This window comes from Caretta caretta, chromosome 6, assembly GCF_965140235.1.
Source record: "Caretta caretta isolate rCarCar2 chromosome 6, rCarCar1.hap1, whole genome shotgun sequence".
In the NCBI taxonomy this organism is placed as follows: domain Eukaryota; kingdom Metazoa; phylum Chordata; order Testudines; family Cheloniidae; genus Caretta; species Caretta caretta.
In genome coordinates, this window is record NC_134211.1 from 11,840,054 (window position 1) to 11,863,481 (window position 23,428).

Consider the following 23,428-nt stretch of genomic DNA (forward strand, 5'->3'; position numbering starts at 1 on the left):
ACTGGCTCGCTCGAGCGAGGGAGCAATCAGATGCCGAGCGTTGGAAACACGTGATTTCCAGACCTGGTGATCATCATAGAGCGCAAGGGAGAAAACCAGTCACGTCAGGGCTGAGTCAAAGTGCCTTCTTATCCAATCAGAGACACACAGGGACGTTATCCTATTGGGCGGAGTAAAAAAGGAAATTAACCAATCAAAGACACGTAGACGATGGCCCACCCTCCAATGAGAACGTGGCGGACGGCCCCGTCCCCGAGGCCCCAGGCCAATGGGAGAAGAACGCGCGGGGCATGCTGGGATGATGGAGAATTTCTCGGCTCTCTTCGGAGGGGCTGAGCCGCCGCCTCCCGCCGCGGCTACCGCGCTGGGCTTCGGGCCGGGGAAGCCGGGGGGTGCCGGCGCCGGGCCACCCCCCGCAGTCGCCACGCCCCAGACCGCGGAGGACGCCGCCCGGAAGGCCGCGGCTGCCAGCGGCCCCTTCTACCTGATGCGGGAGCTACCAGGTACCTGGCCAATGGAGCTCCTGGGGGCGGCCGCGAAGGGGCTGGCCAATCGCATTGCTTAGACGCGTCTGATTGGCCTCTCTCGCCACCTATCGATGGCTGGGGCTGCTTTCTCCAGCCCAATAGGCAGAGCAGACGGGCCAGTGGAGGCGGGATTTGGGGGGCCTGTGTGGATTGTCAGCCCCTTCTGCCAGTGGGGAATGCAGAAACCTGCGGGGCGGGACACAAGAGGGTCGGAAGGCGTGGATTGGCAGCTCTGAGAGCCAATGAGGATGGAATAAGAGGTTGGTGAAGGGTTGGGGAGATGGAGACTTGTAGCCAATGGGGAGGATAAAGTTGGGGGGGGGGGCGGGTAGTGCGGACCCAGTTGGGAGCAGGCTCCCCCAGCATTAGCCATAGCCCAGAAGCCTCTGCCCCCCCGGGCCAGTGCTGGTGGCGGGCCGGGGGCCGAGCGGGGCGCGCTGCACTCTCACCGGCACAGACCCAAGGCCCTGGCTGCTCATTCAGGCTCCCTCGGGGCTGGTCCATGGTCTGTGGCATGCAGCCCAGGTGCCGTTTTGTGGGGTTAAATCCCGTCTCCGCTCCGCCGTTGCCGGCCGGACACGCGAGTCTCCGTCGCCCAGGCCCCGGGCTGGCCGTAGCGGAGGGGATCTCCACTCGGTGTTGAGCAGTCCAGGCTCAGGTGTGCTCTGCTATAGCCAGTGCTCCACAGACCTTAACGAAGCCTCACAGCCTTGCTGGGCTAGGCAAGTGCCAGCCCCAGCTTGCAGCTGAAGAGAGCTGGAGTGAATTTGCTCAAGGCCAGAGGGGAAGTCAGTGGCAGAGCTGGAAAGGGAAGCCAGGAGTCCTGGCTCCCAGTCCTGTGTGCAGACTGCTCCATCACGCTGCCTTCAGCAAGGCTGGGTGTCAGTGTAAAGCGCTGCTCTCCTGATTCCTTCCCAGGCAACATGGAACTGACGGGCAGCACCAACCTGATCACACACTACAACCTGGAACACTCTTATAACAAATTCTGCGGCAAGAAGGTGAAGGAGAAGCTGAGCAACTTCCTGCCCGACCTGCCAGGGATGATCGACTTGCCGGGCTCGCATGACAACAGCAGCCTGCGCTCCCTTATTGAGAAGCCACCCATCTGCAGCAGTTCCTTCAACCCCATCACTGGCACCATGTTGACTGGCTTCCGCCTGCATGCTGGGCCGGTGAGCTTCTCCCTGAGCTGCTGGGAGTGGGAGGGCAGCTTTGGGGTGGGGGTCAGGGAAGGGGGGCTCTGAGGTTTGAGTTGGGGGAGATGAGGCAGAGAGGTCTGCTGAGAAAACAAAACACCCTTGCTGGTTAATAGGTGATATGTAGTGGGAAGGGAGGTGGTGATTGGAGAAACTCCACCACCCCCACCTACCCTAATCTTTGTCTCTTCCAGTTGCCAGAACAATGTCGCTTGATGCATATCCAGCCACCCAAAAAGAAAAATAAACACAAGCACAAGCAGAGCCGCACCCAGGATCCTGTTCCCCCAGGTAAAGGCTGCACTCCACAAATCCAGCAATCCCCTCTCCCAGACATAGAGCAGCACCCCCCAAATCTTCACCAGGCCCCAGTAACATCATAGCTAGGGCAACCATCTCCCATCTCAGGACTCACTTGAATGCAGATCTGTGGCTCTCTTTGCAGAAACCCCCTCAGACTCCGACCACAAGAAGAAGAAAAAGAAAAAGGAGGAGGATCCAGAGAGGAAGAGGAAGAAGAAAGAGAAGAAGAAAAAGAAGGTATGTGGCAGCAAGGGGGAAGAACTCCTGGTTCACTTTCCCATCAGCCTGGCTATGCTCACCTTACTGGGTAGGGACGGGACTTTGAATATATCCAACTGCCTCTTTGTTACCCCCTGCTCTGGAGCCTCTGTTCTAACGTAACAGCCCTGGAGAGATGAAGTTCGGATGCCGCTGGTGATCCATGTGGTCCCACCTCAAGCGGGCAGAAAAATAGGCTTTTGCCCTCTGAAAAAGTGTGAAAGAGAGAGAGACCACCTCAGAGGTGGGTGGGCACTGTGTGTGGGTGTGACCCCGCCCTGGGGAGAGTGGGGCAGGGGGTTGGATGTTGGGGTGGGGACTGTGTGGGTGTGACCCCTCCGTGGAGGGGCGGGGGGTAGTTTTTTGGAAACTCAAGACTCCAAGATTTTTGATTAAGAAATGCTGCTGTGGTGACTCCTGGGAACTGTAGTTCAGGTGCCTCATGCCGCCTCTTCTATCGGGCAGGCTCCTTGGTTAGTCTGCAGCTCCCATGAGGCACCACTTTCCCCACCCGTGAGCGTCCCTGGCCATGGGGCACCATGGGAGATTTAGTCTGGCGCGGGAGCCTGGCCCCAAGAAAAGAATGGAGACATGGAGCACCTGCACTACAGCTCCCATGAGGCACCCAAGCTGCATTTGCAGATGGGAATATTGGGGGTGTTTTGGTTTTCAATAGGAAACTGAAATTTCCTGTGGAAATCGCATGCTGTTGGGGGGCAAGTGGGTACACCTAGAAATCCCATTTTGGGGGCTGGAAAACACTGAGGCCAAAAATTCTGAGTCTTCATTCCCCCTTGGCTCTGATTGGTCCCTGGCCTGAGGACTCCTGTCCTGACTCATAACCCCCATAGCCCCACTGTGAATCCTCATAGGGGTTGGTCTGTCTGTCTAACTTAGAATCGGCACAGCCCAGAGCACCCAGGCGTGGGCAGCTCCCAAGCCAGCAGCAGCAGCAGCCTCCGGTGAGGCACCGACTCTGACCGTGGCACTGGGATCATTCCAGGGAGACGCCCATCATCGACGTGCTGGGGAGAGCGGCGCTGGAGGCAACATTAGGAACTACCCCAGAGCAGCTCGCGGGGGGAACTGGGTTGCCCCACCAGGGGCCCCCGTGTGTACAGATATCCCAGGGCATCAGCCTGGTGGGAGCACAGACTCAGCTGGAGAGGGGGCACTGGCTGCTGCCTTTAAGGCTTGCTCATCCCTTTTATACCAAATAATCCTCTCAGTAGCAGAGGCTCTTTTTTTATTCACGTTTTAATTAAATCTCTGCTTGGAGGAGACGCCGATGGTTCTGTTTGAAAGTGCCCTGCTCACTGCCTGTGCCTGGGTAGGCCTTTGCTCCCCGCCCCTGGGCCAGGGCAGCAGGGCAGAGTGGGTGCTGGTCCAGCCACCAGCAGAGTGAGCCTTGAGGATACAGATTCCAGCAGGGACTGGGCTGCGGGAAGCAGATAACAGGCTGGATGGGCAGAGCTCAGCCTCCTGGCTGTGTGGAGCAGAGCGGGAGGAAGGGGCTGAGTCTATTTCCTAAGGGGGCAGGTGTCTGGCTCACAATTCTCCAGGGCATTAATTAGGCCCAATCCTGACAGGGGAATGGGGAGCAGACTCCTGGGTTCAGCCAGGCAGCTCTGCTGCAGGGCTCTGTCTCGATCATGGCTGCCAGGAGCTAACTGCTCAAGCCTCATGGGGGTGAGGGACAGCCTGTTGTTTTTCTGCTGCCCAGGCCAGCTGGGATCGCTGGCCTAACAGGCGCCACTACCCTCACTAAATAAACCACACGGTGCTGCAGTGCCCAGGGCAGAAGGATGCTGTTCCTGCTCTGCTGCTGAAGGTAGTGAATGCCCAGCTGCCCAAGTCGGTTTGAGTCCATGTGCTTCCCGTAGGAACCCTCCCGCCCAAGCCAGGCTCTGAGCTGCCTCTCTTCCTGTTAAGGGGGTAATGTGGCTGGTGCCTTAACCAGTGGTTCTACTTCCCTTCCTCCTCCTGGGGGGAACTGCTTCATAATGGAGGCCTGGCAGCTCTAGGCTGCTCCTCAGGGCTTGACTCCCAGCAGTTCTCAGCGGGCCATGTGTTTTACATCACTGGGAGGTGGAATCCCCTGCACAAGCCCGAAGCAGAACAAGCTCACAGCACCCTCTGCATGGAGCATCTTGCCTGGACCAGGGGTCAGGAGGAGCTCTCCTAGGGTGGGGATCCCCTGTCCCAGCAGGTTTTGGCCCCTTCTCTCTGGACCGGGCTTCGTGGCTGCTCCTCAAAGCTGCCTGTGCCCCTCTTCCGTGCCAGCTGCAGGGCAGGGGGGGTGTCACAACTGCTGCTCTTGGGTTTTTCCCCCGGGAGGGAGAATGTGCCTTCTGCCCTGTAGGTGTGAGCCAAGCACAGTCCATCTCCATGGAGCAGCAGCAGCTGCTGCCTTCCTGCAGGAACCATGTGCCTTGCCGTGCATGGGGCATTCAAGCAAGAGGAGCTTCAACTCTTCCTAGTGGTCCTCTCCTGCAGCGGTGGCTCCACCCACCCTGTCCCTGCACAGCCTGCGGGGCTAAGCTGGATGCCTGCTGGGGTGGTGATGACAGACTGGGGCCAGCTGTGAGCCACTCCCACCAGGAGGCAACGGGGGTCAGGTGCTGCAACCTCAGAAGGCAGCAGTGGCCAGAAATCTACCCCAGCTCAGCCCCTCCCCGACAGCTGTGGGGGGGCCTTTCCCCCTTCATCCACTCCCTTGAATCAGATGCTGTCTGTGTTCACCAGGCCCCCTGCAAAATACCACTATGCAGCCTGGATCCAATTCCTTCACGCAGACCCAAGCCTCCCCGCTCCAGGGCCTGGCTGAACTGACTGCTGTTGTCTTGGAGGAGACTCAGGCCTTTGCCATCCTGCCCTACTGCAGGATCTAGGAGATGGCAAATGACTTCCCCTGGCAGGAGACGGTAGCTGGGGAATTTTGCCCCAGCAGCAGGGCCTCTGTGGGGGAAGGGCCTAGGTAACTGCATAGATGTGAGAGGCCCAAAGAGGCAGCAAGCTCCGGTTACTGTGCAGGAAGCAGAAGGATGGGCAGTGCCCTGGAGCACTTAACAACCCTTCCCCCATGAGACCTGTAAGGCCAATGCAGCCCTGGCCTTCTGCCCCCAAGTATTAAAGTGTGCTTGCTTTGGCCACGTTATCATTGTGTCTCAGTTTCCCAAGGCACACAGGCCAGCTGTGGAATAGGCCAGCATAGAATCCAGGAGTCCTGACTCCTACTCCCTGGCTGTAGCTACCATCCCATAGGGGCACCCTTGCCTTGCCCCAGCCCCATTCCAGCAGGGAGCAGAGCTGCTCAGGTGATTCCAGCCTCCTACCACAAGGTGGAAGTAGATTGGGGGTGGGACACAGCTGGGTTCCTCTCCTGCTTTTACAGGGGAAGAGGGGGTACAGCCTGGGGCCCAGGTGCAAAGGGGCCAGTTGCTGCCCCCTGCTGTGTCTGCCCCTGCCCAATCCCCTCCAGTGGGGCATCCCTTCTATCCTGCTGAGGCTAGACATGGTCTCTGCCTATTCCTGCTCCCTTCCCCAGCACCCACTGAAGTACCCCATTTCCTTCCCTATGTTGCAGCCCCCTTCTTTTCTCTCCCCCTACAGCCCTAGTTCCAGGAAGCTGTTCCCAGCTGTTACTGCATCTCCATGGCTGAAATATCCACGGGCACAGGCGAGCTATGCTGTGGTTACAGACAGACCAATAAACAGACCTAGCTGGCCCCCACCCACCAGGACAGTCAGGGCAGAGTTAATGAGCTGGTTGGAGCACTGGCCAATCTTGAAGCTCTCCCTGTAGCAGCCATGACATCCTTCTGTCTCACGCACTGGATTGGGGCCCTCTTGCTATAGATGCTCTGCCTGACCCTCACTGGATCCTGGCTATCCCCCTCACCCCTCTGGCATGGCAGCAGCTTTGGGGAGAACTGGCTCTGGAGCCAGCTTGCACCATTCCCCTGCAGTCCCCCCAGATAGAGTTGACTGCCTTTCCCTTCCCTGGGAGGCCCCTCTAGCACTTACCTGTCTCTGCTTCTTAGGGCTGGCTTACCCACCTGTCATTCCAGTTCTGCCAAGGGGGAGGGGTGCAGTTTCATAGCAACCATCCCCCCGACCCATTTCTGACCCAGCTTCAGCCACCCGGCATGCACACAGATTGGGGGGGGGGGAGATGCAGGTGGAGCCCAGTTCGGCCACATCCCACTCTGCCTGTAGACCTGGACTAGGGTTGTCTCCCCTTCTGCCAAGGGGTATTGGGAGGGTTAATTGAAGGGGTGACCATAGGTGCAGTAACCAGGTTTCCTTTGCTCTGGCAGTAATGCCCACCCCAATAATTATTGTGTTGTGTTTCTCTTGTGCTTAGCTTGGCCATGGCTGCTTTGCTGTCCCTCACTCGTTGCCAGTTTCACTCTCAGATTCCCGACAGCACATGGTGGGCATAGTTAGGTTGCAACAATTGCTGGGAAAGGCTTGTTTGCTTTAGTGAATCACAGAGAGGTTTCCTTTACTGGGTTCCGCGCACAGATTTGGGGGCAGATTTGACCCTGACACACAGGTTTCCAGACTGCCTGGAAGTTCTAACACCCTTGTAACGTGACAGCCAAAAATCCTAACACCCTCCCTCTCCCCACACTAAGGAGCAGGTCGGAAAGCACAAGGGTGGTTCTAGTCAGTTCCTACTGCAAACAGTGAATGAATGAGGACGTTGTTCTCCGGCATCAAGCCTGCCAGCTTTTCACAGCAGAAATGAGGGTTTGAGCCATAGGGATCAAAAGGGAGGCACAGATCTGAGCCTAGAACACTTATATGTTTACTGCAAACAGGCACTCCTACCGCAGAGCAGCAATTCATAGGGAATAAAGTCACTGTTCTGGAGAGGGTGAACAAAGGGTGTGTGAAGTGTTTTCTGCTTGTCTTATCTTCCACTTGCATCTCAATCCCTTACTCCCTTTTGGGATCTTGCTTCAACCTCATTCTCAGAGCTGCTGCTCCTTTCTGAACAGTGGCCAGCAAAGTGCAGTGGTTTCTCCCAGCCAGTTTGAGCCTGTGCCTTGATTTCAGATGCCACCCGCACACAGATGAGTCCACTCATAGTATGGAAAGATCCTCCCCTATGGGCCTCTACAAGCACTGGCCCTGCTAAAAGGTTTAGCATAGACAGCACCACATCACAAGTGAGGGGCCCTTTGCTATTAATTTGTGGAGAAGGACCTCACAGAGATGGGAACAACACTGCAGGACAATCCACAGAGGTGAAGTGGTCACTACTGCAGGGAGGAATGTTGCAGGAGGCCAGCATAGCAGTATCTCCATGGAGTCCAGTGTAGGGGAGGAAGGTCCCTATGAGCCAAGGAGATTGACACTGAAGAAAACTTACCCCATTAGACATTTGACTTGTGAAGTATCAAGAAGCACAGGCTGAGCTTTTGGCCACTTTGCATGGGCTGCATCCATATCCCCATCACATTGGGATCTTCAATAAGCACCTTACAACTCCAATGACAAGTAGCTGGACAATCAGGGCTGGCTGGCTACAGTATGGAAAGTTGAAATAGTAGCCAGACATCACAGTGGGGGTTTTACAGTTGACTTCACTAAGGGCAGCCCTGTTAGCCCTCACAGCCAAAGGGCAACTCAATCACATGGGAGGGATGCATTACAGCTGCTTCACGCCAGGTCACAAGCTTTATTCCCCACCTTTGACCATTTCTGAGCAGACAAGAGGTTTTGATGCACATTGACTCTAAACCAAGCCCCAGCTCCAAGCCTGAGAACAAGACTGGCTGTTGCTAAACATCCTAGATATGAATAGTGCACAAGCAGAGCATTGGAAATTGGTTCATAGACTAAGAAGAAAACTCTGTGCTCCTCCAGGAATCTCTGCTAGGACTGCGCTAGCAACATGAGTCCAGTTACAGTACAGCCAGGACTGATGGCCTCATACCAGGTAACTTATGTGAGGACCAGTCCCCCACAGATAGTGAGCCAGGGTCAGAATGCACAGAAGAGTCCACCTGATGGAATGGGCCCTGGCTGTCTCTAACGTGAGTGCATTCAGCATTGTCCTGATCCATGTGGAGACATGAAGACCCTGGAATCGGTCTCTCTCCAAAGGTTTGTCAAGGCCCTACCATAGGAGATATACATGATAGTCCTTTCCCAGAGGATAAGAAAGACCTCCATCAGCAGAGGGTTGCAGAAAGAGCAGCTATGTTCAGAGGCATGGCAGCCAGAGTCCTCTTGGGGTGATCCACAAAAAGTGATTTGCTTGACCTAGATGCCACACCTGGGGGGGGGGGGGTATCACCACTGGGCTGGGCTTGGCTGGGTTCATGTTCTTCCTTCTCCCTCAGGTTGACACTTAGGACATATTAGGTGAGCCAGGTTCCACTGCCCCACCTCCATAGCTACTCAACACAGAAGAGAACCTATCCCTCACTGTTGTCTACGTGAAACTGTGACCCGACTGAATCAGAGTTATCTTCTAGAACACCTATGCCCAAAGCACAGACAGGAGCCACCTCTGCTCCAGGATGTTTGGATTCCTGCAGAGATCCTGCACCCCAAGAGTAGGCTCCTAATTCCCAGGGCAGGTGCATCTGTGGTCACTACAGTTTGGACTGGTGGAATTTAGGCAGTAATTCTGTATCTCAAGTGCTCCCAAGTCAGTGCATGTCCAAGGGACTGTTAGAGGTATGGGGAGCTGTGTGGTCTGGAGCCCTTGAGGATGGCCTCTTGTACAGATATGCCATAGCTCCCATAAAAAGTTACAACCATGGGCTGCAACCTTCCTGGGGTAGTCTCTGCTGCTGATTCTGCTATGCCTACAACACCCCAGAGTGTTAGAGGCTTTTGAAACTGACCCTTGGCAAGCAGCTATGTATTCCAGCTGTCCCACAGGGATGAGGCTTTGGGTAATAGAAGGGGAATTCTCATGACTCAGCAGCCCACTGGTAGAACAGAATTTTTAAATCCTTCCAAAGTGTTGTTAGTCTGATGGAGAAACCACCTTTCCATGCAGACAGCTACTACCTAGCTCTCTCTAGGTGTTTAGATGGCTCCCATTACTGCCGTATCTGAGGGCCTCACAAACAATGACCCCTGTGGAGGCAGGGGAGTGTTATTCCTCTTTTACCAATAGGGACCTGAAGCCCAGAGACAGTAAGGTCCAAGCAACTTGTCCAACGGCATAGGAAGTCTATGAGCGTTGGAATTGAACCCAGCTCTCCTAAGGCTCATTCCAGCCCACGTCCTCCTTACACAAATCTGTACACTAACACTGTTTGAAACACTAGTTCGGAAAATGTGTTTGTCCTAAAAAAGTCCAGATTTGCTTGGAATGCACAGGAGACGGTTTCTGCAAAGTCTGAGGTTTATTCAAACAGGTTGTTACAAAAATTACCCTGATTTCAGACTTTTGCTGTAACATTTCTGTGTCCCGCTGTAGCTCAAAAGTGACTTCACCACTCTTCAAACTGACCATCTTGTCACTATACTTTGAAACTTGTGACCCAGCTGTATTTGAAGGAAATAAATTAACGCTATTCATTTTTGTTGGGGAGACTCTTGGACCCAATTTTACTCCCACTAATTTCAATGTCATTTTTTGGTCACTAATTTCAGTGGAAGTAGAATCATTCATTGTATGAGAGATCATCAGCTGACTGAAGTTTAGAAAGAAAATAAGGGTCCCACTATAGCCAACGGCTAGCAGATCTTCCTCTCGCTCAACAGGACAGGACAGCATTTGCGATGCTGCAGCACCAGAGTTCTAGGCAGAGTTCTCTACAGAGGGAGGTGGTTTCTTATGGAAAGATGACTGGTAAGGTGCCATGGATGCCAGTCCATTTATAAAGCTGATCTTGTAATTCCAAACACAAATAGCCTCATGCTTTCAAAGTTTTAGTACCAAGTCTGACAACTAGCAAATGCCCTGCATACTTGATCAGTTAATTGGTTTTCAGAGAAGACAACTCCAAAATGGCTCCCTCTTCATTTGAGATTTTAGCAGTACTGCATGTTCACATCCCTCTTTCAGACCAACTGTCACATTACACCACACAATTTGAAACAGAGGTGGACTGATGCTGGCTTATGAAAGAGGCAAGTTTTCAAGGGCAGAATAGTCAAGAGTTTAAGAAACTGCCACCTATTTGAAAACTCAGACACAATTCTGTCAATGAAAGCAGGGAGAAAACCAGGTGAGAGAATATTCTTAGCAGCCTCCAACCCAGGCTGAGATACTGGCCTCCTACATTCCCTGTTGGCCAAAGGGGAATGTGCACGAGTCCACTTTCTAGATGGGGTAAACAAAATATAAATGACTTAAAAGATCACTGAGGAGGTTTGTGGTAGAGCCCTGATCTTTGCTGTTAGACCCAAGACTTATCCACTCAACCCTAGAAACTCTCACAATATTATCTTATGCAGTGTTGTCGTAGCTGTGTTGGACCCAGGATATCAGAGACATGTTGGGTGAAGTAACATCTTGGATTGGACCAGCTTCTGCTGGTGAGAAAGAGCTTTCAAGCTTACACACAGCTGAAGAAGAGCTCTGTGGACCTCAAACGCTTGTGTCACCCACAGAAGTTGGGCTAATAAGAGACAGCACTGCATCCACAATCTTGTCTTCTTTATATTGCAGGAGGCTCCAACCAAGATCAGGGCCCCAAAGTACTGGGAATGCTAATCCTTTGATCTACTAATGAAAAAATGAAGGTTACTTGGAACTGGAGCTCTTTTCGATGACTCTGCATATCCACAGTTACGGATACTGACCTGCCTGGTGGTGCTTTATGGTAGAACCTTCTCCAAGCCACGTGCACCACCTCCTACTCCTCTCCTCAATGTCTCTGAAAATTCCAAGGGCGCCTCAGTTCCTTTCACCGCCAACCCAGAAGACCAGGATAGGTCTCTGAGAAAGAGGGGAAGGTGCACGAATATGACAGGCAGCTCAGGAACTTGTGCTAACTCATAACATCGCACAATTCATTGCTCACCCCATCTGGAAACAGACTGAGCAGACAAGCTATGACCCATATGAATCTTAGCATAAGAAACAGTCTGGATGACATCCTTAAACTCTTAGTTCTACCTAAGTAGTAAACAAGAGTGGTCTTACAACCTAACAGGTTGTCTTACAACGTAGGCTCCACTTTACTAGCATGAAGGTTGGGAAAGAAAACTGGCAAATTAGTTATCTGACTGATGTGAAATTCAAACACTACTTTTAATAAAAAAACTAGGATCAGGTCTAAGAACCACTTTGTCTCTGTGAAGACTAGTAAATGGCAGGTCAGCCACCAGAGCATGTAGTTCATTCACTCTTCTGGCTGATGTAATAGTGATTAAGCCCTCCTTTAACCATTAAATAAAATAATGAACACTCTAATTTGGGTTCAAAGGGGTGACCTTATATAGATAATACCAAATTAAGGACCCAAGATGGGACAAGATTCCCTTGAAGCAGGACATATGTTGGACATCCCCTTCATAAACCTTTTGACGGAATCATGGACAAACAACAATCTACCCTCAATCAAATCACCGTAAGCTGAAATAGCAGCCAAGTGAACTCTTAAAAGAAGGATAAGACAATCCTTCAGACTTGACACACATTAAATACTCCAGAACACGGGGTACAGAAGCTGGAGAATCAGATTTTCTCTCCATCCAAGCAACAAATCTAGTCAGTTACATTGGTAACATAGTCTTGTCAATAAAAATGAGCAGTACATTCTGTACCAAGGAAGAACATGACTGCTCACAACTTAGGCAAAGTCCGATGGCCCACGCAGTTAGATGAAGAGACTGTGGGTCTGGATGGAGCATCCTGCCTCGTTGCTGTGACAAAATATCCAAAGACAGTGGAAGACACACATACCATCCGTCTGACAGTTGACGCAGATGTACTACTGCTGTTGGCCAAGCTGGAGCAATCCAAATCATGCTTGCCCTGTCCTGCCAAATCTCCTTCCCCTTTTTCTGAATGCCGGGGACAAAGCCCCCTTTCGCCAGTGTAGAAGGAAGGCATCTGAAAGGGACTGACGGTTCCTCCCAGCTATTGAACAGAAGATGGGGCATTTTTCAATCACAAAACAGGTGTGCCTTGAATTGACCCCAGTAGGAAAAGATATCTTGAATTACTCAGTCCTTCAGGGACCACTCTAAGGTTACTTGGAGCTCTTGAAATTTGAGAACTGTCCCTGCTGAGATGATCTGCTAGCAGGTTGCTTTCCCATGCTAAATACAGGACCACCAGATAGATCTCATGCAGAATACACCAATCAGCACATAACTGGAACAAGCAAACTCCCCCTGGTTTGTTCAGATAATACACAGCAGTTGTATTGTCTGTCGATACCTGCACCATGCTCCATTATATATGAGGAATGATCTGAGTACCAGACGGATGGCTCTTAATTCTAACACACTAATGTGTATGGTCTTTTCTTGGAAAGCCCCTGATTGTAAATTGAGACACATGGGCTCTCCATTCCATGTTGGATGCATCCCATGTTATCACTGATGGGGAAGGGGGATGAATAGCACACCTGGAAGAACATTTGTTTGTCCACCACCTCAGTGAATCCAGAATGTCCTGAGGCATGATGACAAACACATGAAGACTCTCTCAACTGGATGTATAAACTCACAACATCCAATAATATATTGACCACATTCTGATATGAGCAAAAAGGGTATACAAACTCAGGGACTTGAGGGTCGCTCTGGATTCTTTGAGCCCATGGAGCTTAGCATCAGTCTGCTCTGAAAAGAGCAAAGCTCCCTCGCAGGGGAGCCTTGAAGGGTTTGCTGGACCTCATGCTGGAGACTACTACTGTGGTGGCTATGGACCTGGCCATTGAATCCACCGCATCCAGGGCAGCGTGCAATGAAGCCCTGGCTATCGACTTCCCTTCTTCCATCACTGACAACTCCTGCCTGGACTCTTGGGGAAGCGACTCCTTGAGCTTCAACATGGAGTGCAGCCCCCCGGTAAACTTTTTTACTGAAAAGCTCCAGCTTCTTGGGAGTCCTTTGCCTGAGTCACCACCCCCTGCAGACCTTGCTCTCTCTTTCGTTGGCTGCAGACACCACTAAGTATCCGGGAAGAAGGAGGGGATGAGTATAGAGGAATTCATAAACCTGGGCAGGCACATGAGAACATAAGAACAGCCATATTGGGTCAGACCAAAGATCCATCCAGCCCAGTATCCTGTCTGCCGACAGCAGCCAAAGGTACCCCAGAGGGAATGAACAGAACAGATAAAATCATCAAGTGATCCACCACAGTCAACCTATGGAACTCCTTGCCAGAGGACGTTGTGAAGACCAAGACTATAACAGGCTTCAAAGAAGAAGTAGATAAATTCATGGAGGATAGGTCCATCAATGGCTATTAGCCAGGATGGGCAGAGATGGTGTCCCTAGCTTCTGTTTGCCAGAAGCTGGGAATGGATGATGGGCTTCTGGCAAACAGAGGCTAGGGACACCATCTCTGCCCATCCTGGCTAATAGCCATTGATGGATCTATCCTCCATGAATTTATCTAGTTCTTTTTTGAATCCTGTTATAGTCTTGGCCTTCACAACATCCTCTGGCAAGGAGTTCCAAAGGTTGACTGTGCGTTATGTGAAAAAATACATTTGTTTTAAACCTGCTGCCTATTAATTTCATTTGGTGACCCCTAGTTCTTGTGTTATGAGTAAATAATACTTCCTTATTTACTTTCTCCACACCAGTCATAACTTTATAGACCTCAATCATATCCCCCCAGTAGTCTCTTTTCCAAACAGAAAAGTCCCAGTTTTATTAATCTCTCCTCATAATGCAGCTGTTCCAGACCCCAATCAAGTACTTCCTCTCAGCTCTTCTTGAGGTGAGAGTTAAAGGAAGTTGGGATTTGCCACAGGGCTTTCACTGGGTCCATAATGGTCTCATTGAGGGGCAGGGCTACTTTTGACAACCGTGCTGTGGCCAGAATGTCAATCAGGCTATGGGAGGATTCTTTCACTACCTCCACCTGCAAGCCCAAGTTTGAGGTCACCCTCTTCAGTAGCTCCTGGTGGGCCTTATAGTTGTCTTGGGGAGGTGACATTCCTGGCCCGACACAGCCTCGTCCAGAGAGAAAGCTTGCAGCAGCTGAGGGTATTCCTCTCCTTCTGCACCAACGAGATCCCACAGAACTGGCTTCTGAAGCTCAGCACTGGCCTCGGTACCAGAGGCTGGATTGGGTACAGCCTGATGGGATGAATGTGCCCTTCCCTCGGAGAGACGCTCGCCACAGCAAGGGGAACAGTCCCAGCAACAGTCATGGACGGTAAGAAGAAACTGAGAGGACATGGGGTCGGTTGTGCCCTTCATACCAGCGCTATGAGCGCATGGCACCACTGGGCACAAGAGCCACCTTGACAGATACCACCGAAGGAAAAATTTCCAGTGACCGTGCTCGGGGCATGCACTCCCCTATATTGGAATGGACATGTGTAATCACTAGAAGAAGAATCCAGTATATATTAGCAAAAAGAAAAGGAGTACTTGTGGCACCTTAGAGACTAACCATAGTCTCTAAGGTGCCACAAGTACTCCTTTTCTTTTTGCGAATACGGACTAACACGGCTGTTGCTCTGAAACCTGCCAGTATATATTGATATTTCCCATAATATCTCTTAAAAGAAAATGTTTTGATACCAAAATCAAGGTAAGGCATGTACATTACCCAAAAAGCAAGCCAGGGCTCATTCGAGTTCAGGCTGAAATATCCATTTTTTATATATACACACTTGACCAACATTTTCAGAAGTGTCTAGAGATTTTAGGGAGCCCCAATGGAGACATCTTAATGGGGCCTGATTTTTGGAGGGTGGGTGCTCATCATTTTCTGAAATTTAGGCCCTTTTAAAGGTGCCTCTAGTTGGTCTCCTTGAAAACCATGGCTGATTAGGACGTATTTGTATATTTGCATCACTTGCTGTAACAACTTGACAGTGGCTTTTGAAACCATGTATGTGGACCTGAATGCATGTGGTGCCGACACTGGCACACAGCGACCACATCTTATATTGACAGTGCTGGTCCCCACCAGGAATTGGAGATCCATCGCTAGAACCCATTTTACCACAAGGTCCACAACTAGCAACCTTCCTCTATCAGTACCAGGCACTGGTTTGAACTTACCTAGCATTTGAGATCTCAGAAATCCAGGATGAGCCAAGGCCCTGAAACTTTACAGTTTCAGGAGTTATTTGGACACGCTCCCTACGATGGTAGCTCAGGCTCAATGGCTTTATTTGTCAGGAGTGGATTTCCAGCAGTAGTTCTTCCTGATACAGTTAAGCCCAACAGCTCAATTGAGGAATGCCATTTGGGGACTCTGTGGAAATGATCAGGGACCCACAGATTTGAGATTAGGGAGGGAGAAGGCCTTTAATCTTCATCGGATAGGCAGAGGTTTCCAGATACTATCAAAGAACCTGGCTATTCATGCAGGAACCTTTTGCTATCTTGAAGTGTTTTGCTGATTGGATAGAGCCTAGCATGCTCCTACACCTGGTTACACAGTGGGCCTGCTGGGTGTGCTGGGCATGCTTGAAGCTCTAGTTGCTGCTTAGGCAGGTTTCATACCCAGAAAACTTTCCTTTACCATTTGATGGAATAGATCAAGTGGGGAGGGCTGGGCGGCGCCCTTATTTTCCATCTCTTTCATTACCATCAGCCTCCATCTTCCCCAAAGTGCAAGCTCTGCCTGTTTCACAGCCAGGCCCTTGCCCCCTTGAGGTTATGTAGATGCCCTACTTGCAAGCTCTGACAGACTCATCAATAGTTGCCCTTCACGGATAGTTTCCAAAGTCAATTTGTCTTGTCGCTCCTCACACACCACCAGGTAACAAGGAACTGACCACTGCTAGCAGTTACGCCTCATTAGCAAGCAGGCCTTCCCCTTTGCTACCACAGCTTAGAACAGAGCGAGGACCCACTCATGTACCTTCTGGAGACCTCTCTTGGCAACTCAGCCCTCAGGTTAATTCTTTGATTTTCTGGCTCTTCAAGACGTAGGCGATTCTGCTGCAAATCTTTCTTTTGGATGGAATAATGGGAAAGGAAGATACCAAAGGAGACAACACCTCCCCCTAGGAAAATGAAACAAAAACCACACAAGCCTGGAGGGGTGGCTTATTAGATTTTTTTTAATTCCTCATTTTAAAATGGCTAATCATAATAAAAAATAAAAGTGCGGCTCTGTGGAGGCCACAAGAGAGATATTGCCATAGAGAAAGAGTCAAGTAGTGCCTGGAGATTAGGTTGGATTTCTGCTTGGTTTGCTTTAGATTTTCATGGGGTTTTGGTGTGGATGTCTAAAAATTTTTTGGCATATGACATGAAAATATTGCTTTTTGGGGTTTGGTTTGGTTTCCTCTTTTTTTATTCTTCCCCAGTTTGGAAATAAAAAACAATCATGTGACAGTGAGAAACCGTAACGGAACCATCAAAAATAAGAAATGTAAAAACATCAGAGAGAAGAATGGCTAAAATTGTCTGTAGGCGAGGGATTAGGTACAGGTCAAATCTCTATACAGGGGAACACAGCCCTCAAGCCCCCCCAGTGCTCTTCTGAGCCCCAATGATATGTCTCTAGCACTGTGCAAGCTCATCTGTTTGTTGTGGAAGGGGTAGAGTCAGGAAACAGAAGAAACCCAACAGTCCATTCTCCCCACTTTCCTGGGAGTCAGTTTCATGACACATCCCATCCCATCTGAATACTGGAGGCTGTAAAAATGGGAAACTGAGTCCTTAATTAAACCCACCCATACAAGGGAGACATGGATTTGCTCACCCCACCCAGCTAAAGGGGAGGTCACGCCTAACCACTGCACGATGGGGGTGGGAGGGCTGCCTTCCAGCTCTCCCCCCTTGCTTTGCTTCCCCAGGATAGGAAATCTGCCCAGGAACCAGAGAAGCCAGAGAGGGGGAGATGAGACACAAAAGGCAGCCCGGGCCCAGGACCCTAGCATGGTTGCTAGAGGAAGGACAGGCCCAGAAGCACTGAGCAATGGTCAAGCCTGGGATCACATGAGCAAGGACCTGGTGTTTGTCCCTAACTATAAAATACTTTCCCATCCCTCCCACACTGGCAATTCCACAGGTGCCTCCTTTCGAATTAACCAGGCACCAGTGGTAGAAACCCCCCGTCCCCCACCCCCTGGCCATATATACTCTATACACACACGCACACATCCCCATGTCGTCCTTCCTGGGGCTGGGTGTCCTAAGAGGGCACGTGGGGCCTGGGCCCTTGTGGGGCGATTCTTCCCTCTCTGGTAGATATATAATTTCTTTTATATTTATATTTATATATAGATATTTATATATACACACACCTGGTAACTCAGAAGAGGGGAAAAAATAGAATCCGTAACAATCATAAAAAAAATTATCCTTGTTTTAAAAACGATCCGTTCCTACCGCACGAGGCGAGTGATTGCACAAGGTCCACGAGTGTCTGGCCCATCGGTGGTGGCGCAACTGCAGGCTGCGCCTCCCCCCACCAGCTGGGGGTGCTGCCGGGATAGTCCTCCTCCCTTTCTTTCAGCAGCGTGTGCTACATTTGCAGTCTCTCAGCTGGTTGGGAGGAGGAGGGGGATCCAGGCTGCATTGCAGCTGTGATGATTTAGGGGGTGCCCAAGGCTTCATCCCAAATCCCAGGGGTCATATTTTAAAAGGTCACTGTCCTCTCAGCTATTTCCCCCTGCAGCTGGAGGATTCTAGAAAATGTCCATGCATGTGACAGAGCAGGGGTGCCTTGCTCCTGAGTATGCCCCCTGCCCACCAGGGCCCAGGCGTTCTGGTATCAGCCAGGGAGTAGGCGACAGTGGGGAGAGAGCTTCGCCCCTCATACAGAGATCTCATAAGTGGTCCCGCCCACTCCAGAGACCTTCTTGACTCCTCCTCGAGTTGGGCTGCTGAGAGGTGGCTGGCCAGGAGAGGGGGAGGCCGGGCCCAGACTCTTGGGCTGCCCATTGGACTTGCTGTAGGCGGTTCTCATCTGCACCTCGTCTCTGGGGAAGGAAGGACACAAGGGCGTCAGGAAGTGACCACACACCACAGGGCTGGGATTGGTGGAACTTTCAACCACACAGCACGCCACGCTCAATGGCAGGGGAATGGAGAGGGGATCCACACATACAGATTGGGAACAAAAGGAGGATTTGAGGTGTGTCCAACACCCAAGGACAGACTGTGGGAAGGGGAGAGTGGGTATGTACTAGGGAAGGGGCAAGAAGCCAGGAGTACACCAAACCAGGAAGGTGGACAGAGCCCAGCCCACCCTTCTGGGAAAGAGATTCCCCACTGCACTAAGATGAAAGATACTAGGAGGAAGTATCGCATACTGGGAGGAAGCCCTGAATTCCCCCAGGAAAGAGGGCTAGAATCCACATTGTCCCCCCGATCAAAGGATGGGAGATACCCACACAGCCTGTGCACTCCCCAGGGCAGGGTCGCACACGTAGGCACGCACACACACAGCCTGTGCACTCCCCAGGGAGGGGTAGGACACGTAGGCACGGACACACACACAGCCTGTGCACTCCCCAGGGAGGGGTTGGGCAGACACACCTACACCCTCACTTTCTCTTTGGGCACAGGAAGGAGAGGGAGAACTCGCCCCACACTCCTCAGAAGGTCTCACACCCCTACACTGCACTGAGGTGGGAGAGGTAACTCACAGGCACAGGGCACTTCCTAGAGAGGGGGAGAGGCAGAGCAGGGCATGGAAGGGGAATGGCTCTGGGGTGGGGAGAGGGTTTGTCTCACACCATGCTCTCTGGTGCATGTGTTGAAGGGAAGAGGGGGAAGGGCCAGAGGAGGGCAGGCAGGACTCCTTGTGGATCACCCCCAGCCTCTCCCTCCTGCATGCTGTTGGCTCCGAGCGCCTCCGTGGGCATGGCGGTGGGGTGCTCGTTCAAGCAGCTTGTCCCCCGCCGAGTCAAAGAACATTTGAAGCACGCAGCAGGCAGAGTTGGTACTTACTTTGGCGCCAGCAATGGCTGCAAAGCCACCTCCTCTGTCTCCGGGATGCTGGCCTGAGGCGACTGTTTTTGGCTGCTGTAAGACACGACTTTGCCCAGCTGTGGGGCAGTGGGTGGGTCAGGTGAGCGTACCCGGAGTGGCTCCGGTTTGCCGAAGCGGGGTGGCACCGGGCGGGTCAGCGGGTTCTTGCCCAGCGGTGAGCGCTTCGAATCGTCCGAGGAGGAGCTGGTGCGTGGGGCATTGCTGGAGCCTGGTGTTGACTGGATGCCTGAGTCTACCAGCCCCGTGTCCTCCTCCCTAGCCAGGGGCGGTGGGGTAGGTGACTGCTGCAGCAGCTTCTCCCGCTCCTGCATGGAGGCCACAATGTGGCGAGAGAGATTGTCATAGCGCATGGGTGAGGCCTCGCAGGGGGGTGGGTGCTTGGGCGAGCCAGCACCAGGGAAGCGGCTGTGCAGGTCGGCCTCACGCTGCTGGGTGATGCGGGCCGAAAGGAAGGGCGAGGTGTAGCCCATGGGGGCCTCCGGCTCTGGCCCAGCCTGCACTGACTCAAAATCAGGGCTTTCAGAAGGGGTGAGCAGGCTGTCATAGGATAAGCTGCCATTGCGCGTCTGATTCACCAGACTCTTGTAGGAGGTGGAGGTGGTGCCCTCTGAGCGGATCGACTGAAGCTGGCCCAGCTCAAAGCCTGTGCCCTGGGCCGACTTGAGGCTAGAGGAGCGCGAGCCGCTCGACAGCGGGTCAAAGTGGAAGCTCTTGCCGAAGGTGGGAGAGCGGAAGATCTCAGGCTCCAGGCTCGGCTCCGACCGGTAGCTGGGGTTCCGGCTGCTCTCGACGATGGAGGCGGGCTCCTTCAGGCTGTCCCCTCGGCTCAGCTGCAGGGCACAGGGGATGCACGGTATAGTCAGAGACCCCCATACCTAATGCCCACAAAACTAGAGACCCACTCCAGCCCGTCCTGACCCCCATACTGTCCTGGGGGCTGGAACAAGGCACCTCTAGAGACAGCCCAACCCCTACCCCATTTCCTAGGGTTCCACCCTGCAGACTCCACTCTGGCATCCCCAGAGACAGGGCAGAGGAACTCAAAGTATGGTCTCCTCTAAAAGGGTCCGGAGCTCCCTTACAGCCCAGCCCCCATGTTCCCCCCAGCTCTGCCCTGTAGGGTTTGCATAGGGCATCCCTGGAGGCAGGGCAGGGGACGCACCCCAAGAGATAAGGCGGGAGAACTCAGCACCCCACCCTGCACTGCCCTGCGACATCAGCTTCAGGAGCTGGGGTAACATCCCCTTCAGAAGGGCCCTGTCCCCTGTCCCAGCACTGCTCTCTGAGGACAACCCTGAGTCCTGTGGGAGGCAGGAACCTGTCCCCTTATAACACTACATCCCAATAGCAATGATTGGGTGGGTGGCCTGGGGCAGGACCCAACTGACAAGTTTTGAGACACTCAGTCCTTGCATATCCCCCTTCCACTGCCTCCAGCTGCCCACAGGCAGCTCCTAAGAAGGGTCACTCCCCACCTGCAGTCTGGGCCAGCCCCCAGGGCCTTCCATGAGCAGTATTACCTTGGCACTGGTGGAGTGCGGCATGGCGGCTGAGGTGCTGCTGCTGCTGTAGCCAGGGCGGTACTTGTACATGGTCGGAGTTGGAGGACTGTCCCTGCCTAGCAAGCTGCTGTCTGTGGGGGGAGAGAGACACACACACACTCACATACAGCATTCGCTGCCTCGCCGCAGTGTCCTCGCCCCGCAGTTGAGAGACACCACAGTCATCATGCTGATCTGAGAGAACCGTCTCCGAGCCTGGGAGAGGGGGTTGGGATGCCAAGGAGGGGGAGGAGCTGGGTTAGATGGGCTAAAGGGCAGCACTGGGAATCGGATGAAATGGAACAAGAGGGCCATTTCCCAACACTGAGATCAGGCAGGCAGCTTCCAGCCCTGAGTGCAGCCTGGCCAGCACTGAGTTATGGGTTCTCGGCTCCATTCTGCTGAGCAAGGGGTCCTGTGACTGTTGGAGAAACCCCACACTGGGCTTTGCAATACTCAAGGGACTCCACTGCTTGGGGGATTTCTAACCATGCTGGAGATACGCTGCGGGGAGACAGTCCTGCCCTGGTGCCCAGGGGACGGGCTTTGTGGATCGTCTCAACACTGCTCCAACACAAGAGCCTTTCCTGTTCTGAGCGCAGGCAGAAGCCTGCAGCTCTCCTCTTCCTGATGAGGGAGGATGGGGAGGCATGCTGGGTATTTTGGGAGCTCTGTCCAACTGGCATTACAGATGTCACAGCTTGCCCTCACCTCCTGCCTCAAGGCCAAGCATCTTGCTGTCACCTTCCAGGCTCTGCCCCGCCCAGATCTTATCCACCTCTCCCAAAGCCTCGTCTCCTGCCGATCCAGCTCCTCCCCCACTAACCCTGGAACTGCCTCCACTCTAGCCCCATTCTGTCCAAATGCTGCCTCTTCCACCACGCCCTGTAGTTCTGCCTATGGAGCCTCGCTACATTGCAGTATGGACCCATCCTGTGGGGGGAGTATGAACAGTTGAGTCCAGGCAGCTGGGAAACAGCTTGGGATGAGGACAGTGTCTTCATCTGCAATGATCCATTGTGTGTTCTAACCGGTAGCTCACGCTTCCTCTCCCCACAGATAAGAGCTCAAAACCATCTCTCAGAGGCAGGCAAACACTTGGAGAAACTGCAGCACAGAGAGGGGAACCCATTCACTCAAGGTGTCACTAAGTGAGTCAGTCAGAGCCCAGAGCTCTGGACTCCCAGGAAGGTAGTCTAGTCACCAGACCATGCCTCCTCTCCATACACATTCCCTTGGATTCCCTCTCCCAGTAGGGACAGAGATGGCAGGTCAGGAGCCAGCAATAAAACCTACACGAGGGAAATTAGCACTAACATCTGCACTCCCACCTACACAACAGGACAGGCAACACCATTGTGACATAGGCTACAGACAAGATTCAGGCCCCCTCTAGATCCCTGCTTCCCACACACGAGGGTAGCAGCACAAACCATTCTAACTCACTGGTCCAGAGAGCCACTGCAGCAACCTTCCCAACCAGGGATCAGTGCAATCTAGGCAACGCAGTCACTAGCTCTGCTTTGCCCTTCACTAGGCTGTCTGCCACACAAACTAAGCCCTGCAAATGGTCCAAGAGACATTCCTAAAACTGCCCAGCTGCTCCTATGCACAGCTCTGCTGATGCACTTTGCTTCTGCTCAGCAGCCCCTGTTGCTATCCCAGCTCTGGGATCTGCCGATGCACCTCGATCCTGGTCTGCACCCATGGGCTCCCTTCCCTGCGATGGGTGGGGCACAACTGCTCGTCAGCCTGGCATGCCTTCCTTACCCTCATTGGTGGCCAGGGTTAAGTGCGTCCTCAGACCTGTGTAGCGGCTGAGGTCTGGCTTGGGGGGCGGTGGTGGCTCAGCGTCGGCAGACTGGCTCTCCATCACCTCCAGGCTTCCTTTGGACTGCAGAGACAAAGGACAGAGGAGCAATCAGAAGGGTGGGGCAGGACGCAAGGTCCTCCTCGCTGGGCTCAGCAGAGTGAGGTGGTGTTAAAGGGGCCTTGCTGCCTCCTGGCACTGACAAGGCATCCCAGAAACATGGCCACGTGTGGCTCGGATGCTGGGTGGGAAGGGAAGAGGTGCCTCAGAGCTATCCGGGAGGAGAGAGAGATGGAGGGTGTGAGCCTCATGCAGCAGTTGCCGCCACAAGGAAGGAACAAGACTTCAGTTGCGGGGCAGGCTGGATGCACACAGTGAAACCACACAGAGGGGAAAAATGGGAGCACGTGAAAGGCTCACTCAGTTCCTACTCATGGCTGCACACTGCACGCCCTGGGCTCTCTCTGCTTAAGATGCTTCCTTCCTCACCTTTGTTCTCTTCAGTTCAGCCTGGATACCATTGTCCATTATCTTGACAGTGACCTGTCCATCCGACACCTCAGGCCGCAGGAAGGGTGGCTTCACCAACACAGTCTGCTCTGCCTTTGGTCGTCCAAGGTATCTAGTGAAGCATAGGGGAGAGGTAAGCACTGGACTCAACACGAGAGTGGTTGAGCTGGGCCAGTGCCCAGGGAAGAAAGGAGAGCAGCAGAA

General features: G+C 52.8%; 2 protein-coding genes across 4 annotated transcripts in view; one reads left to right on the plus strand and one right to left on the minus strand.

Annotated features, from left to right (window-relative positions):
* The first annotated feature begins 175 nt into the window (after window positions 1-175).
* On the plus strand, window positions 176-3,570 carry MED19 (mediator complex subunit 19). 2 transcript variants are annotated; one of them, XM_048852826.2, is made up of 5 exons: window positions 176-503; window positions 1,446-1,702; window positions 1,921-2,017; window positions 2,172-2,266; window positions 3,160-3,570. In XM_048852826.2, exons 1-5 carry the CDS (start codon window positions 269-271, stop codon window positions 3,265-3,267), a joined length of 792 nt encoding a protein of 263 aa, XP_048708783.1. In that variant the 5' UTR covers window positions 176-268; the 3' UTR covers window positions 3,268-3,570. The 2 variants fall into 2 exon arrangements, with proteins under 2 accessions (XP_048708783.1, XP_048708784.1); XM_048852827.2 differs by having other exon boundaries at window positions 3,185-3,570.
* Window positions 3,571-16,461: 12,891 nt separating this feature from the next.
* The window catches only part of ZDHHC5 (zDHHC palmitoyltransferase 5), a 41,972-nt gene continuing 35,005 nt past the window's right edge, over window positions 16,462-23,428 (minus strand). For both annotated transcript variants that reach the window (XM_048852879.2, XM_048852880.2), the window contains 5 exons: window positions 23,204-23,336; window positions 22,675-22,798; window positions 20,884-20,996; window positions 19,322-20,193; window positions 16,462-18,348 (listed from right to left, as the gene is read on the minus strand). In XM_048852879.2, coding sequence (XP_048708836.1) covers window positions 18,183-18,348; window positions 19,322-20,193; window positions 20,884-20,996; window positions 22,675-22,798; window positions 23,204-23,336 — 1,408 coding nt within the window. In that variant the 3' untranslated portion in view covers window positions 16,462-18,182. The remainder of the gene's footprint in view (window positions 18,349-19,321; window positions 20,194-20,883; window positions 20,997-22,674; window positions 22,799-23,203; window positions 23,337-23,428) is intronic.

Bases quoted from the DNA above. Each gene is read 5' to 3' on its own strand.
- MED19 (XM_048852826.2), top strand. From the start codon at position 269: ATGGGAGAAGAACGCGCGGGGCATGCTGGGATGATGGAGAATTTCTCG. The intron at 504-1,445 runs GTACCTGGCCAA...ATTCCTTCCCAG, and splicing joins CCTGATGCGGGAGCTACCAG to GCAACATGGAACTGACGGGC. The intron at 2,267-3,159 runs GTATGTGGCAGC...GAATCCTCATAG, and splicing joins AAGAGAAGAAGAAAAAGAAG to GGGTTGGTCTGTCTGTCTAA.